We start from the raw sequence: 18,986 nt of genomic DNA on the forward strand, positions 1-18,986 counted from the left end.
AGACTATAGGGAAAAAAAATATAGTTTAAAGGGCTAATATTGTCCTTAGAATGCTTATTAAAAAAAAATTAAAAACTGCTTTTATTCTAGCCGAAATAAATTAAATAAGACTTACTGCAGAAGAAAAAATATTATCAGACATACTGTGAACATTGAATCTGCTGAACATCATTTGGGAAATATAAAAAAAAGAAAATTCAAAGGGGGGCGAATAATTCTCACTATATATATATATTTGTGTGTTGTTGAACCTGTGATGATGTTCTGCACCACTAGAGGCAGCACAGGCTAGGTTTCATTTTGCATATCCTGTTAGAAATATAAATAAGGCACACCTTACACCAGGTAGAACTGAAAGTGAAAAGATCGCAGCATATGTACGCATGTATCCTCAATTAACCTGAACGTACATACATTTTGTGGTAAGTTCAAATAGCATATTCTTCATGTAACTACGCCATGTAAAAATGTGATGTTGCTGTTATTGTTTTACGTGGGATTATCCGAGTTAAAACGCGGATCATACGCTGAGTTACTACGCAACGCTACTAAACCAATAATGCGGAAGTGTTGACGTTCGTCGTCAGGCTTATGTATTCTAGTTTTTTTATGCCGCTCTCTTAGTTTTATATTTGAAGCATAATGAAATACTTCTAGCGTATTATACTATAGAGTACTAGACATTTCCAAGGTATGTAATGCACACAAAACTAGGAAGGTTTCATGGTAAGAATCGTGAATTGGAACGCATTTAAGATGATATATATGAAGGAGCACAATCAAAATAATATCACTATTTTGTATGTGTAAGAACACATCATAGCGAGTTTAATGAATCTGTTGTGATTTAATGTTTTCCTATTCCAAACGAGATTGGGGCTTAACATGAATTCTTCATTAACAAAGTGCAAAGTCAATGTTAAAATGGATTCAAATGACCAGTTTTAACTCCAATAAGCAATTTAAAACGTGTAATTATATATATATATATATATATATATATATATATATATATATATATATATATATATATATATATATATATATATAAACTACAATTTTCATGTATAATTTTTCACACATTATAGACTTGTGAACTTTAGCTCTAACATTGTAAATATATAAAATGTATTTTCTGTTAAACGGAAAAAGAGAACTATATGTCTCTTTATAATGTTGTTGCACCAATTTAATGATTATTTTGTTAGTGTCATTTAGTTTTTAATCACGTTTTATTAGTTCTAATAATAATAAGGATGATGAGCTCTCTTCTATGATGTCTTCACCATTCATTATTATGCATGTATTTTACTGTGGATTTGTCTCTGAGGTTTGGCATGTGACCCTGTTTGTTTTTGTTCTTTTTTTATATTATTGGTAGCCATTATTAATGTTTACCATGACCAAACAAAGTTGTTATGAATGAACAGCTCCTTATATAATGAAAATGTAAAACATATGATATTTATTTTTAATGATTTGTGGATAGACGTTCAGCTGTTTGTGGATAAACCTAAGAGTTAAAGTAAAAGGCGTGAATAAAAAAAACTCAAACAAACAACCATTTCAGCAACAAATGTGTTTAAAATACAACTATTATCATCAAAGTTTTAAATATATAATTAAAAAATATATTACCTATATTTCTTTGGGTGACACGGTGGATCAGTGGTTTGCACTGTCTCGTCACAGCAAGAAGGACGCTGGTTCGAGTCATATGGCTTTCTTTGTGGAGTTTGCACGTTCTCCCCATGTTGGTGTGGGTTTCCTCCGGGTGCTCCGGTTTCCCCCACAGTCCAAACACATGCGCTATAGGCGAACTGATCAACTACATTGACTGTAGTGTATGAGTTTGTGAATGAGTGTATATGGGGTGTGGATTGTAGCTGGAAGGGCATCCGCTGTGGCGACCTCTGAAATAGAGACTAAGTCAAAGCAAAATTAATGAATGAATATTTCTTTGCTGTTGTTCACATTGACTAAGGAAATCTTGTGTTTCCACACAAAATGTCTTAAATTACCACCTCAATACTTTTTCAGTAAATGAAAGAAGGTGAACATTAAAATGAGTAAAAGGAAGAGAGAAGATGAGGATGCTGCCTCTGAAATAAGTTCTGCATCTCCCGGATCAAGCTGTGTGTCTGTGAAGAGTGATCAGTCCATGAAAAAAAATCTTCCTGACTTCAGCGATGCATCAGTGACCTCTGACCTCAGGTAAGACACTGGTCAATTTTTTTTCCAAAGAGTAAAAAGACAACAAATTTCAATTACAGTTTTTTCCCAATTGTTTACACACAATTACTTGCACTTCAGACACAATGACTACAACATGTAACTGATGCACCAACCCCCTGAACCAATTCTGCTCTGCTAAACTACAAGCACAATTCCTGCTTTACACTCAAATTGCAGGTTAAAAACACACTATTTTTCAAAACACTACACACAATTCTATGCATTTTGCACAATGTTCATGCAAAAAATCTTTTGTTTTCGCAAGGAACGCACTTTCATTCACAATTGTAAAGTCAGTTGTCCTACTTTACATACTAACTCATCACATAGGTAAACATCTGTCACACAGAATTGCAATTTAGAAATCAGAGCTCATCTGGTTCACAACTAGTTTACTGCCCACCCATGTTTTTAGTTGTGTATCTCCCCCTTCATATTCTCCATTCCTCAAACCTTTTGAGGAATTGTTTTTCTGCCTGGAGATGGAAAGTGTATGACCGAAATCCACACACACATATACTCCTTCTCCAAGCTATAGCAGTTGATGCTTTTCGTGGCTGGGTTCGCCATGCACGGTGACATTTCCCCCACTGCTTGGCCCGACCAAAACAAAAAAGAGGATGCAGTATAGCTGTTTTTTTTTTACTGTGACTGTATTTTAAATACTTCTGTTGATGTTATGTAGACCACGTTATCTGCAACTTTGTGTTGGTTGGGATGAACACTGTGTACACTGTATTTGTGAGGAAAATACAGTAAAATATATTTGATATTTGTTTGTTTTGTATAAAAACAATACTCTAAAATATTTTACAGTGCACTTCTGTAGGCCTACTGTCTAGTAAAGTGTAACATTGAACAAAAAAAGGCTTACAGAAAGTCATAATGATTAATGGAGAAGAAGTGGTCATAGTGTTTTACATTAAGCAAATCAGTGTTAAACTGATCTTATGAATGTCTATTGATGTGATGGTTTGTGTGTGTCATTTGAAAACAAAAGAGTATTTTGAGAAGAAATCACATTGTTTTGAACGTTGAGTTTCATTTTGCAGAAGAATTGAAAAGTTTCGCCCAATGTGTGTGTTTTGTGATTTGTGTGTAGAGTTCTGACAATACGAGACCTGCTCTTAGAAAATGTGTGTAAACAATTGGAAGAACTGTAATGTAGCTATTGTCTCTTTAATAATATTAATAACAAATATCTGTATTTATCTCTGCAATCCGTCAACCAATGCTTGAATTCATTTCGGTTCTAGCATGTACATTACTATTTTAGCTTGGTATTTCAGCACTTATCACTTGATTTTGCTCTGTTCATTATTTGTTAATAAATAAATGTAAATTTTTAGAGGATTGAAGATTTTTGCGGTCAGACTGTGTAAAAAATATCTTTTAATTCTGTCAGCATTAGCAAGACAATAAATCAAAGATCAGCGTCTCCAGAGTTCAGCGTTCTGTCAATGACGAGTAACAGATCCATCGGGCAACCTGAAAACTTCAGTGATGAACCAGTGACATTTGACTCAGTGCTGAGTGATGCATTGGACAAACCAGATTATGAGAAATTACACCGAATTAAAGACCAGCACAAAACCAGCATGAAAAACAAATATGAGAGATTATTTGAGGGACTCAAACTAGATGAGACTGGAACCCACCTGAACCGGATCTACACCCAGCTGTACATCCTAGAGGGAGAGAGTGAAGGAGTGAATGAAGAACATGAGGTTTTACAGATGGAGAAAACAGCCAGAACAAAACACTCCCAACACACTCCAATCTACTGCAATGACATCTTTAAAGAGGAGAAAGAGCAAATCAAGACTGTTCTTACTAAAGGCATCGCTGGAATCGGAAAAACCGTCTCTGTGCAGAAGTTCATTCTGGACTGGGCCGAGGGAAAAGCCAATCAGGATGTAGATTTCATGTTTGTGCTTCCATTTCGAGAGCTGAACTTGATCAGAGATCATCAGTACAGTCTTCACAGACTTCTGCTGGACTTTCATCCTGAACTTGAAGATCTGGAGCCCAAGATTTATGAGGAGTGTAAAGTTGTGTTCATCTTTGATGGTCTGGATGAAAGCAGAATCACACTGATGTTTTCAGACGCTCAGAAAGTTTGTGATGTGACTGAGACTTCATCAGTGGCTGTGTTGATGTCAAAGCTGATGAAAGGAGAGCTGCTTCCCTCTGCTCTCATCTGGATCACCTCCAGACCAGCAGCAGCCAATCAGATCCCCTCCAAATACATCAAGCGTCTGACAGAAATTCAGGGATTCACTGAGCCTCAGAAGGAGGAATATTTCAGGAAGAGAATCAGTGAGCAGCATCGAGCCAGCAGAATCATCTCACACATCAGAAGAGCAAGAAGCCTCCACATCATGTGCCACATACCCGTCTTCTGCTGGATCTCATCCACTGTGCTTCAGAAGCTCCTGGAAGAAGATCTGAGTGCAGAAATCCCTCAAACTCTGACTGAAATGTACATCCACTTCCTGCTGATTCAGATCAACATGAGGAATCAGAAGTATGAAGAGAGAGATCCAGAGAAACTCCTGCAGTCCAACAGAGAAGTGATTGTCAAACTTGCTGAAGTGGCTTTCAGACAGCTGATGAAGGGCAATGTGATGTTCTATGAGGAGGACCTGATTGAGAGCGGCGTAGACGTCTCTGACGCCTCAGTGTATTCTGGGATTTGCACTGAGATCTTTAAGGAGGAATCTGTGATTCAGCAGAGGAAAGTCTACAGCTTCATCCATCTGAGCGTTCAGGAGTTCCTCGCTGCTTTCCATGTGTTTTACTACCATGTGAACACAACTATGGATGGACTGAGGAATTTTGCCTCAGTAGAAAACCTGATTAAAGGTGCAGTAGATAAAGCCATTGAGAGTGAGAATGGTCATCTGGATCTGTTCCTGCGGTTCCTGCTGGGCGTCTCACTGGAGTCCAATCAGAGACTCTTCCAGGATCTACTGACACACACAGAGAAGAGCTCAGAGAGCATCAGGAGAAGCACACAGTACATTAAAGAGAAGATCAGAGATGGACATGGACTCTCCACTGAAAGATCCATCAATCTGTTCCTCTGTCTGCTGGAAGTGAAAGATCAGACTCTGTTCAGAGAGATTCAGGAGTTTGTGAAATCAGACAAACAGTCAGAGAAGAAACTCTCTCCTGCTCACTGCTCAACAATCGCCTACATGCTTCAGATGTCAGAGGAGGTGCTGGATGAGCTGGAGCTCCAGAAATACAACACATCAGATGAGGGCAGGAGAAGACTGATACCAGCCGTCAGCAACTGCACAAGAGCTCTGTGAGTGTCGAATCCAGTGTTACAGTGAAGAAACTTTTCTGAATGGAAATTCTTTCGTATAAATAGATCTTGTGTTTATTTTTGGTAAAATTTTATTTTCATTTGTTCTCCTCTTCTTCCAGTCTTGCTGGCTGTAATCTCTCTGCTCAGGATTGTGGAATTGTGTCGTCAGTTCTTCAATCCTCAAACTGTGTCCTGAGAGAGCTGGACCTGAGTAACAATGACCTGCAGGATTCAGGAGTGAAGCTGCTCTCTGATGGACTGAAGAGTCCAAACTGTCAGCTGGAGATACTGAGGTAATAAGAACATGTGAAGGAAAATGTACAGTCAGGTGGACATAATGTTGATCTTTAGATAATCAAACTGTCATCTAGAGATACTGCGGCATGTTAGAATTGATATTTGATACAACTTATTTTTTGATCAGTACTTTGTATTTTTAAGTTTGGATATTTAACGGCAAACATATTTTTAAGGATTTAAACCAAAATTATCACAAATGCCATTAATTCAAATTGAATGACCTAGAAGTTTAACAAGTTAAAGCAATTAAAAATGTCACACACCGCCTTCAGCATTGATTATGGCATGCATTCCTCATAGCATCGTTTTAATATGATTTTTAAGTGTCACAACATTTATCCACATCCCGAGTTTCATATATTTTTTGCTATAACCTTTTTTTTTTTTTTTTTGATGGGAGAGATGGGCCACTGTACAACATGTACTCCAGCACATTCTAAAGATTCTCAATAAGGTTAAGGACTTTGTGGTGGCCAATCCATTGTATGTCTAATAATTAAATAGTAAAAAAGTATGTCTAATTGCTCCTTAAACCATCTTTAAGCTGTCTTTCACAACTTGAGCCACATGAATCTTGACATTGGCATCTATGATTATGCCCATGCCATCAGGGAATAAAAAAATCCATTGATTCAATAGCTTGGTCATTTAGTATATCCAAGAGGTATTAAATAGGATTGGGCATCATTAAAATGTTATCTTGTTATCAATGTCGATTCCAATTTTGATTCCCAGTTTTGATTGCATTCTAGTAAAACAAATCAGGCCCTGTTGACACTAGTATTCGGATGCATTTGTCAATCTGGTCTCAAGTGTAAAAATGTTAACAATAAAACCCCTTAAATTCGAGTGGCACGATGGCTTAGTGGTTAGCACTGCCGCCTCACAGCAAGAAGGTTGGTGGTTCAAGTCCCAGCTGGGCCATTTGGTATTTCTGTGTGGAGTTTGCATATTGGGTGTTCCGGTTTTCCCCACAGTCCAAACACATACTGTATAAGTAAGTTGGGTTGACAAAATTGGCTGTTGTGTGTGTGTCTGCTACAATCTTGTCTATCATAACGATAACAAAAAAAAGTGCTCTGTACTACAGGACAAAGTCTGACAGTATTCTGGATTTTGGCTTCGCTTTTATGGTGGCTTTGAATTGTCAAAACACTTCACAAATGCCTTGCTATGCATGCAAAATCAAACCTGATGAATATTTTAAAATGAAAAATGACTATTTCTAAGGTGTATAAACATCAAAAATGTTTACTATGTTTACGATGTTTATTTTAAAAAATCTGTACCCCAAAAAAAAATAAAAAATAAATACTAATACTACTAATACTTTCCTTCTTAGACTATACAGACCTGAAACTTGCCTACAGCACTTGTTCATTGTTGCTCTTATAGTTGTGTAAATTGCATCCTTGTCCTCATTTATAAGTCGCTTTGAATAAAAGCGTCTGCTAAATGACTAAATGTAAATGTAAATGTAAAAATGGATATCAGAGCAGAACCGCTGCTTTTACAACATCAAAATAAGTATTCATACCAACAACCTTAAATTGTATAGCTGGAACATTTGGAGAAAGAAACTAAAGTGCAAAATAAATTAAAATTCTTTCATACTTTCATATGTTTTATTCTATCAATAAAATAAAAAAATGGAAGAATATCTCTCGGTTGTTAGAGAAGATACTTACCAAGTATAGGCTCAATGAGCATAGTCTAGCCAAGACTCAATATAGTTAACCTAAATTTATGTATGAATACAGTTTAGCTAATGGAAATTAGTGGTGTTCACTGGAAATGTAGACACCAAGAGACACTATTTTTTAGACATTAGTAGATGTTCAAGTTATCTGGCTCATTAAACATACAATTTTCAATATGTGTGTCTGCAGGTTGTCTGGCTGTATGGTGACAGAGGAAGGCTGTGGTTTTCTATCTTCAGCTCTGAGTTCAAACCCCTCACACCTGAGAGAGCTGAATCTGAGCTACAATCACCCAGGACAATCAGGAGTCCAGCTGCTCCAACACACACTGGAGGATCCACACTACACACGGCAGAAACTCAAGTATGTGTTGCAGTCATGAGATATTATACTAGAAATGTCCAATGCTCACTCACCCTAGATAAGCAGCTGCATCGCTTTCCCACCAAGAGGTCAAATATTGCTTTTCTCTGCATTGCATGTTGTCTCTGCTTACAGGTTGAGTGCTGTAATGCACTGAAACACTTTGTCTGGAAAATGTGTCTTGTCATTTAGTCCCTCTATGCCTTCATCATTCAATTTCATTGGGTTTTGGCAGAACATCTGGGTTTTCATCTATTTGTGACAATTGTATCATCTGTACTAAGGCAAGAAATCCATTCAGGGTTATGTTCTTGAATTTCATCCATTTTGTACATCTAGGACTTGAAGGCTATCTCTGACTACATCACTCAGCCTATGATGACACCAACTTTCTATCCATATCACTAAATAAATTAAGGGATATGTGGAAAGCTCTTTATACCATGGCGAGCCCATACAGGTTCACCACTCCATTCTTCTCTGGACTGAGCATCATTGTCAGCTGATCCAAGGATTATGGTTATATTGTAGTCAAAAAAGGCATGTCACCTAGATGTTCCCCTATCTGTCCTTCATGTCCTTTGGTGAGAGTAGTTTCATACTCTACTGCAAAATTGCATCATCCCACTATTATTGTGCAGCTTATTAATCCATATCGCTTTGTTACAGTTTATGCCCTTCTTAACTCGGGCAGCAAATATTTTTCCAAAGACCTCTGCAAGCATCACTGTTTCAAAAAAAGGGAAAAAAAATTCCACTCGTCAAGGAAAAGTATTGTGTGTTCCTAACCTAGCTTTAGGACTGTCAGTTCTACACTGAAGATAACTCCACCACTGGGAGGAAATCTGAATGTCTAGAAAGACTGCTTTTCCTGATGTTTCCCTTTCCTACCACTTTGCACCACAGCCACTTCATTGTTCCATGTCTAATCCACATCAATTGAGAGCCCTATTGGTAAGCAGTCCATGGAAATCCCAGCTGCTATGCCCATGATGTCTTCGGCCTGAAACAAAGCTTTCAATTACAACCTCATGGACCATGGGAATGTGCTATAGACCTGCTTCTTAGTGAACCAAGGCTCAGAGGTTTACTTTCTGTCCGTTTCAGAGCTGATGCAATGGAGGAGTACATCAAGGAGTATATGATATTATATATTAACCCACTCTAGCAGGTTTATATCTTTACATTTTATCCCCTGCTGCTTCCAGTTTCTTCTTTGTCTGCAAAATGGACAGGGCCTTTTTTGCCAAATTGCCATTCTATTCCATGTCTATAACATAAGCTCCAAGGGTATCTGCATTCATGAGAGGAAGGTAGAAGTGATCACTGTACAACAACTGTAAAAGAAACCTAATTACCGTGGCCTTTAGAACCTCCTAAGAAAGCTGTGTTGATATATCAACCAGAATTGTCTTTCTAATTGAATATTCTCCCAACCTCACCTACATGCACAAATGAATTTGCCTTAACCTCATGCACTCCATCCACGCTGCCATGGTCACTGGTCACCCTTGGACCAATCAAATCTTTGGGGTTGTAACACAAGAGTGAGAGTATACCTCAACATCTACCTTCATTAAAAATGCTATTTCTTTCTACTTCTCAGTTTCCTTGGTCACATGTAGGATTGGACTTTGTGATAGTTCTGCGTTTCTCCAATGGATTCACTTGCATCCTAGTTGCAATCTATCGATTTTTTAAAAGTCTTTTTACTCGGACCCCTAAAGGCCTGCATTGAAGACTGAACATATTTGTTCCAACACATATTGCCTAAGTTTGGTATATCAGAGGGTAAGGTTTCTGACAAAGTCCTCAATTCATCTAGATCTTTTTTTCTCAATCCAAGGTGTGACTATCAGCCTGTCTTTTGAATACAATTTCCAAAACAATTGCCAAACTGAAAGAAAAATCTGTGAGATTCCTGGAATCACTACACCACATGGGCTGAGTACATACAGAACTCCGTCTGTCAACCGTTTATGGATCTAACAATCATCTATTGCTTTATTGGCTACCAACCTCCTTGGGAAGATCAGGAAAACCATCAGAGTTTCCATCTATGACTCATTGGTTCCAGGTGACTGAGAGGTTCTGGAACACTGCCCACCAAAATGTTTGGTGGATAGCATGAGAAGCAAGACATCACTATGATAGCTGGAGAACCTCCACTCTTGTCTTCTAACCAGAACATAAAGTTTAACTCTCCACCATGGACATCTGGCTGCACATCCCTGTAGGAAGTTGAGCTTCATTAGCCCCCCAACTCCATCACCACTACATAAATAATTCTATATTTCAAATTTTACTCCTCAACCCATACCACTCACCTGCTCCTCCTTTGATGACTGATTTTATCCAATGGAGGATCCCCCTCTTCCCAAACTGTAATAAGGAAGATACTGTAAGATACTGTACTGTATGATGGAATTGCCTGCACAGTAAAGATTCTGAGCTGTTGTCGCTGTGGAACGTTTACGGCCCAGAGGAAAGATCATTGAATTCTAGAGATGACATTGTAGGTACTAATCTTAACTTTAAATTCCACACAACCATCCTCAGTGTTCAGCACCCCATTATCCACCACCACACAGGTTAGCGGCCCTTTGGAGTGAGCCATGAAAGTTCTGTCATTGGTAAACCAGTCTCCATCATCATCATACTCGTACTCCACTGGCTTCTGGCAATGTTCATACCCTCCCTTATTGTACCCCTCAGACCAGTAACAAAAATATATTCTCCATCAGTCTATTGGATTTTCATTAAGTCTATTGGATATCATTTATCCTTTTTGATACTCGCCATATTTTAAAGGGTCATGAAACCCCCGACTCAGCAGGGTGTTTTTACACCTTTAGTTTGAAAAAAAGTCTAAAAGGTGAGTGTATCCAGCTTTGTTTAGGTGAGAGTGTAAAGTGGTCCCAGGTAAAAGAAAAAAAAAAGTGCACTAAAATGCACTTTATTTAAGTATACTTAGTACACTTTTCAGTAATGTACTAAAAGTGCTCTATTTTCGCACACTAATTTTGTACTTAATGTACTAAAAGATGGTATTAAGTATATGTTAAGATAAACTTAATACCATCTAAGTGTACTCAACTGCTATTATGCTATTATGCATTTTTATCACTAACACTTAAGAAGATTTTGAGTTTAAGTTTACATTAAATTGACTTTATTAAAAATCATATCAATATCATACTACAATCAATAATGCATTGTAGTAGAAGAAAATTTTCCCAAAATGTCTTTACATTTCATATATGTGCTGTAATGTTGCATCTTATTTATATTCTTGTGTTCTCAGTTTTTGTTCCCTCCCATAAGGTATTTTTGGACTTGTGGTTTATTGCACTAAAAGATTAAAGTGTTTTGATGAAGCACAGATTTTTATTTTTTTTTACACACAGTATCCCTTCAAAATATATTCTTTAATTAAATGTTTAGTATGTTAAAAGCACATTTTAGTTCAATTTCAGGATGTCTCATAATAGCAGTTGAGTACACTTAGATGGTATTAAGCTTATCTTAACATATACTTACTACTATCTTTTAGTACATTAAGTACAAAATTAGTGTGCGAAAATAGAGCACTTTTAGTACATTACTGAAAAGTGTACTAAGTATACTTAAATAAAGTGCATTTTAGCACACTTTTTTTTCACCTGGGATACTGTGTGTACAAAGAAAACAGCATCTGTGCTTCATCAAAACACTTTAATCTCTTTGTGCAATAAACCACAAGCCAAAAATACCTTATGGGAGGGAACAAAAACTTAGCAAAAACTGAGAACACAAAAATATAAATAAGATGCAACATTACAGCACATGTATGAAAAGTAAAGACATTTTGGGTAAATGTTCTTCTACTACAATACATTACTAATAGATTTTTAATAAAGTCAATTTAATGTAAACTTAAATTACCACACTCAAAATAAATTTAAGTTTTAGTGATAATATTGCATTCACATTAAGTGTACTTAAGTACAACTTTTGGGAAAATGTACTTCTACTACAATACATTACTAATAGATTTTTTATATATTAACTTATTTTAAACTTAGGATTAGTATGTAAACAGTGTACTAAAAATCAACTTATGTTTAAAGCATTTAAAGTACACTTTTGAAAAACACTAATAAAAGTCTTTTGGATGTTTTTTTTCTGTAGTGTACTTTATTGTAGTACACTAAAAATTATTTAAGTATTACTGGTATTTGGTATACTTTTGTCAAGTGTACTAAAGTCCTACTGAAGTATAAACATACTTTTAATTAGTATATTTATAGTGTAAAATCATCAAACTTTTATTTAACACAAAAACATAACAATGTACTAAAAATGTATTTGCGGTTATTTAAGTGTATTTTAAATGCATTTAATTATATATTTTTTTCACCTGGGGTGAAAGAGGGAATGGTTTGTGTAAAAAGGGGATTATTGTTACATGTGTAAAAATAGCTGATTTGCAAACACCGATGCAGGGGATATGGACAGTGATTGGGTGAGCAACATTTACAGCAGACCTGAGAATTAGGTCCATCTAGCTTTGCACAGAATGAATGCACAGACATGCTGAAAACTCAGTGACGTCACTGTGTAATTGCCAGTAGTGATGACCAATGACAATTTACACAATGACCTTATCATCGAGACATTGCTTCAAAAAGTGTTTTTAGCAACGTGGCACCTACCACTTTATTAGGTACACCTGTCCAAATGTTTGTTAATGCAAATGTCTGATCAGCTAATCACATGGCAGCAACTTAAGGCATTTAGGCATGTAGACATGGTCAAGATGATCTGCTGCAGTTTAAAGCGAGCATCAGAATAGGAAAGAAAAGGGATTTAAGAGACTTTGAACGTGGCATGGTTGTTGCTGCCAGACGGGCTGCTCTGAGTATTTCAGAAACTGCTGATCTACTGGGATTTTCACGCACAACCATCTCTAGGCTTTACAGAGAATGCTCCGACAAAGAGGAAATATCCAGTGAGCGGCAGTTCTATGGACGCAAATGCCTTGTTGGTGAGGTCAGAGGAGAATGGCCAGACTGGTTCCAGCTGATAGAAAGGCAACAGTAACTCAAATAAGCACTCGTTACAACCGAGCTCTGCAGAAGAGCATCTCTGAACACACAACACGTCCAACCTTGAGGCGGATGGGCTACAGCAGCAGAAGAGCACACCGGGTGCCGCTCCTGTCAGCTAAGAACAGGAAACTGAGGCTACAATTCACACAGACTCACCAAAACTGGACAATAGAAGATTGGAGAAACGTTGCTGCTCTGATGAGTCTCCATTTCTGCTGACACATTCGGATGCTCGGCTCACAATTTGGCCTCAACAACATGAAAGCATGGATCATCCTGCCTTGTATCAGCGGTTCAGGCTGGTGGTGGTGGTGTAATGGTGTGGGGGAGATTTTCTTTGGGTCCATTAGTACCAATTGAGCATCAACGCCACAGCCTACCTGAGTATTGCTGCTGACCATGTCCATCCCTTTATGAGCACAGTGTCTCCATCTTCTGATGGCTACTTCCAGCAGGATAACACTTTGTTTGGGTTAACTGCCACCTTTTCTTCAGTCTACTGTTTCATTAAACTAAGTAATGGTGTTTTTTCTATGTAATATGTAAATCTGTGTTTAGTTTCTGCATTTTTTATTTCTAATTGCCTTTTTTTAAATATACATATACATATTGTATATTTACATATTTGGTTACATATTTACATATTTACATATTTAATAGTCAATCTTTCATCATTTATGTTTTATATTTATCTCTTCTAGTTGGGATCATGGAGGCCATTTCAGAATCACACCAGGACTGAGAAAATGTAGGTCTTTTCTGTCTTACACACACTCTCACACTCTGTTCACACTCTCACAGAAACTGTCCTTTGTAGAGTTTTCATCTCTCTTCTTGTGTTCAGATGCATGTTTTCTGACACTGGATCCAAACACAGCACACAATCAACTCATCCTGTCTGAGGATAAAAGAAAGGTGACACATGTCAAAGACCCTCAGCAATATACTGATTATCCTGAGAAATTTGTGCACCAAGAGCAGGTTCTGTGTAAAGAGACTCTGACTGGACGCTGTTACTGGGAGGTTGAATGGAGTGGTGAGGGCACTGATATAGCCGTGGCCTATAAAGGAATTCGGAGGAAAGCAGGAAGTGACTGTTGGTTTGGATACAGTGAAAAGTCCTGGAGTCTCTTCTACACTGGCAATGGGTTCAATGTCTGGCACAATAATAAGAGCCAAATCATACCAGCCCCTTCACCTCTGTCTAATAGAGTAGGAGTGTATCTGGACACTGAGTCTGGCTCTCTGTCCTTCTACAGTGTCTCTGACACACACACACTCACACACTTACACACATTCAACACCACATTCACTGAACCCCTCTATGCTGGATTCAGAGTGTTTGATTCCTCACTGTCTTTGTGCAACATTTAGAAGCCTGATGTGAGAAATATCTGAGATGTCACAAACATATGTCTTCAATCTCCAGCTGTTTTGTAGGGTAAAGTATGTTAAAGTAGTATAGACCAAATCAGTGTAGTAATGTGAATATATTTGAGAGTACTTGAGGAAGAAGAAACAATGAAAGAAGGTCATTGTTGTCAGGAGTGCTCCTGTCCTTATTGCAGGGTTACCTTCTCCTAGGCTGTGTTTGAAATTCAATAATATCACACTACTCACTATTTCATAGTATGCACATTTCTGCATGCATGGAATATGCGGATGACCAACAATATTTGCCAGTATCTGCTAAATGTAATTCAAATTAGTACTGTATTTGAATTGCATACTGCTAACCAACTTGTACTATATTGACAGATGTCTGGATACCTTTTCTATTAGTTTCTTAATGTATAATGTCAATGTTGGTAACCTGTTACAACAAACTCTGAGTAGACTATAATCTTATATAAATATATATGTGTGTGTGTGTGTGTTTGTGTTGTGTTTAAAAAAAAATTTCTCCAATAAACAGAACTTGAGGAAACTATGTGAAGTTTATTCATAAACTAATTTCGAGAGGATCACGTGCTTATGACTGACACGGCTGACTCCGAGTCAAGCTAATGTACGAACCACCAATCAGACTACTCCTAACCAAGTATAAATAACCAAACACCTTACCTTTAGTCATCTTTGTCTTGAAGAATCCCCCCTTCCACCCCTTCGCCTCCTCCTTTGTCTACAGGGCAGCAAGGTGGCCCAGTGGCTAGCACTGCAGCCTCACAGCAAAATGCCTCCAGTTCGGGCATCTACCCAAACGGTCAGCATTTTCGTGTGGAGTTCATGTTCTCCCCGTGCTTGCGTGGGTTTTCCCCGGGTCCTCCGGTTTCCTCCCACACTCCCAAAAACATGACACTTAAGTACATTGACTAATCCAAATTAGCACCAAATTTGATTTAATTCTGTCAGCAACCCTCACGCAGCAGGAGGGAGGGGGGTTCTCGAGATCTACCCGAGCTCAAACTCCCCTCTCGCCCTGCAACGGGAGGGAGCCCCGGGCTCGAGGCTCTCATGAGCTCGGGGCTCTCTCTCTGGACAGCATGCCAAACTAGCTTATTACCAATCATCAGCTAAGTGTGAACTCTTGAAAAAGGGATTAAAATTTAACAGAAGGGTTAATAATTCTGACTTCAACTGAATTTCTAAGGTCACGATTTAGCAGCTCTGCTGCATTAACAATGCGCAGGCTTGTCATGTGACAACATTATAGCACACTACCCTTTGAAAAATGTTTGCATATTGTATATACTGCTTTATGCACTATTCTTAAAAATGTAGTACAGAGTTCTTTTGTATACTGGGGCAGTAAGCAAGTATGCCATTTCGAACACAACCTCTGTGATCTTAGAGTAGGAGTTCATTCAATTGCATGTAGCTTCAGATAGTCTTGACTACTGGAGATAAATGTTCATTTTTGGAGTAACAAGAAGTTTAATTATCTACATTTTCAATGACCTTTTTTATATTCCTGACCATGATTGACAAGACAGATAAAACTGGTCTTTGCATCTTACCAGGTATAATCCCATTGGACTGTTATTCTTTAGTTTAGAGTCAGAGTGTAAAATCTGTGGCAGTGGTGTGTAGACATTTCTAAAGCCAGTTTAATTTAATTGGTGAAAGTCAATCTTGTTAATGTCATATGTGTAAAGTGTAATACACTGTTTTAGTCTACGGTTCACTCACATATCATATGAGAAGCACTTCTCACAAAAAAGAGGCCTCATACACATAAATACTGTATGAATGTTTATTCCTAACCTTTCTACCAATATGATTTGATTATAACTGCAGATCAATGATGTGAAATAACCTACGGTAATGTCTGCAATCATATAAAATAAATAAAAAATTGCAGCATACATGAACCCACAATGAGCATTGCAGTTTCTCATATCCTTCCCAATCATCCCCGTCCACTGATCTGGCTCTATCACAGTCTCTCCACTCCCCTTGTAGCTGTTGTGTGGTGAACCACTGGTGCTGTTGTCCTGTGGCTGTCGTCGCATCATGCAAGTGGAGCTGCACACTAGCATGATTGTGAAGCACTTTGGGTGTATGGCCATACACGATAAATGCGCTATATAAATACACATTACATTACATTACGTTACAATACATAACCAATTACAGAAAAAACGACACACAGCATACATTTAGTCCTTACTTAGGTTCAAAAACAGCACACAACATATAGCCACCATCTTCAGCAGCACATGTAGCCTCTGTTAGAGAGTAATTCTGTAATTCACAGTTCATAATAGTTCAAAACACGATGATAAACATGGCAGTTTATTCATGGTTTAGGTTGGTTTTTTCAGGCTTCTCCTTTGTTAATTTTTTTTTGCGCTTCACTCTCACTTTTATTTGTTTCTGAAAGGATCGGATTTTAGAGCGCTTCAATAATCATGCGCACGTTATTATCATCAGCTCAAGAAGTTTGTTATTTCAAATACAGACATTCACATGAGCAATCGCAAGCGTCCTGGAGAAAGTGAAACCACTCGCACTTTTAGTCGGCCTCGTGAAACAAAAACAGAACACTGCAGGTTTTGTTCTTCTTGGCTTTGTGGCTGTTCATCAAGACATGGTTTGTTTGAGCTTGGGTCGACTATAGAACGTTATTATATGCATATAGTATTGCGATTTAATGTCTCGGCTGTGTTTTTAAAAATGGTGGTTTCTTTGTCTTCATTATTCTGCTTGTGTATGTACGAGTGACGTTTCTCTGTAAACCAATAGCGTTCAGCTGCGCGTCTAGCTCCACTTTTTGGTACCCTTTTCCTGTGCTAGGTACCCTTTGCAAAGGATACACACAAAGTGGTAGGGCACAGTTCGCTTTTTGGTACCTTTCTACAGTGAAAACGGCCATAAAGCGTACCAAATCACACTGTACCACTCAGGCCATATGAGGACTCCACATAGCTGTAATAATGTTTCTATGGCTGTATATTCTCTCCCCCTACCCAAGCTCTACCCCTAAACCCAACCCCTCACAGAAAACACTCAAAGTACTCCATTCTGTGTGATTTATTAGATATTTTCCTCATAGGGTTAAAAAAACAAAGTTAAAAATGACTGGTATTACTATGTTTGTGGGGACATTTTTGTTCATTCATTCATTCATTTTCTTGTTGGCTTAGTCCCTTTATTAATCCGGGGTCGCCACAGCGGAATGAACCACCAACTTATCCAGCAAGTTTTTACGCAGCGGATGCCCTTCCAGTCACAACCCATCTTGAGGAAACATCCACATTCACACACACACTCATACACTCATAGGGTATATATATTGTTTGGGTAGAGATTTGTGCTCTTGTAAAAAGCTCTTTTAGATGTCTTCAATGTTTCAGGGGATCCACAGACTAATATTAATCCACATGGGCTGCATGAACTGTTACATTTTGCTCAGTTTATGCTGCTCATAATATTAAACAAAAGGTTTTCTCCATACCTGATATTTTGCTTTATTGTACAGTCCTTGTCATTCATTCATTCATTTTCTTTTTGGCTTAGTCCCATTATTAATCAGGGATTGCCAAAGCAGAAGGAACTGCTGTAACATAATGCCAGATTATTAATTGTAGATTAATGAATTTTAAACTACAACTAATTTTAAAATTAATTTTGAATACAACTAAAAATGATAAATATATATTTTTCAAATTTGACTGCTGGTCCATGATTGATATTTTATTTGGTAATATTATTATTATTACATAAAATTACATTATTATGATTATATAATATTTGGTTGCATTCTAAATGATATTTAATCATGTTAAAATTGTATTTGTTTAATCGCGTACTCACACTATGTACAGTTGCCTTGAACCTGGCCAAAGCACACTTGTCCCCACTCCCGTCTCCCCCGACGGCCCGGACTCACATGATGTAAGCGAGCCTGGGCATGCTTACATCACCGATGATGCGCTGTTCAGTAAGCGCTCTAGTTCAGCACAGTGGACATTACTTTAGTTATATCGTTTAGTGGTTTGGGATGCGATGACATCCAGTGAAATATTTCGCAGAACAGATCCTCCACTTTTGCTGCTCATAAACTGACATAAAGTCCTCGTGCTGCAAGAATGAGGAGGTTTGCTGAAGGTGCAGCTGTCGTGCAGTGAGGGGTTTGCGTCATAAATAAGCTACGACAATTTGCTTTGATAGAACAGTAAGATTGATTAATAAATCCATATCAAACAGTCCCTTAAAAGTCACGTCTCATCTTCAGTTTCGGGCTCAGGTGCGTTTTACACTCACACTACAAGCGTACCCCACCAAAGCCGCACTCTGGCACACCTCTTCCAACCAGGCCAGGGCCGGCCAAGTGAACCACGCCTGAGCCAGATTCAGCGCACACACTTCTGAAACAATCTAGGAAACGGACCTTGGCACGGTTCGGATAGCATAGTGTGAGTACGCCCTAAATCTCACCATAAAAAATAGTGTAGAAAATAACATTATATATAGTTTATAGGTATAATTTATATATTTAGATATTTATTGTGGCCCCCCAGATTTCCTGGGGCCCTAAGC

General features: G+C 37.9%; 1 protein-coding gene across 1 annotated transcript; it reads left to right on the forward strand.

Moving 5' to 3' along the window:
* The first annotated feature begins 268 nt into the window (after positions 1–268).
* Positions 269–14,932, forward strand: si:ch211-15j1.5. Its single transcript, XM_009295700.5, has 7 exons — positions 269–422; positions 2,041–2,214; positions 3,641–5,548; positions 5,671–5,844; positions 7,741–7,914; positions 13,706–13,752; positions 13,849–14,932. The coding sequence occupies exons 2-7, from the start codon at positions 2,066–2,068 to the stop codon at positions 14,376–14,378; spliced, it is 2,982 nt and encodes a 993-aa protein (XP_009293975.2). The 5' UTR covers positions 269–422; positions 2,041–2,065; the 3' UTR covers positions 14,379–14,932.
* The last annotated feature ends 4,054 nt before the right edge of the window (positions 14,933–18,986 follow it).

Source organism: Danio rerio, chromosome 1, assembly GCF_049306965.1.
Source record: "Danio rerio strain Tuebingen ecotype United States chromosome 1, GRCz12tu, whole genome shotgun sequence".
In the NCBI taxonomy this organism is placed as follows: Eukaryota; Metazoa; Chordata; class Actinopteri; order Cypriniformes; family Danionidae; genus Danio; species Danio rerio.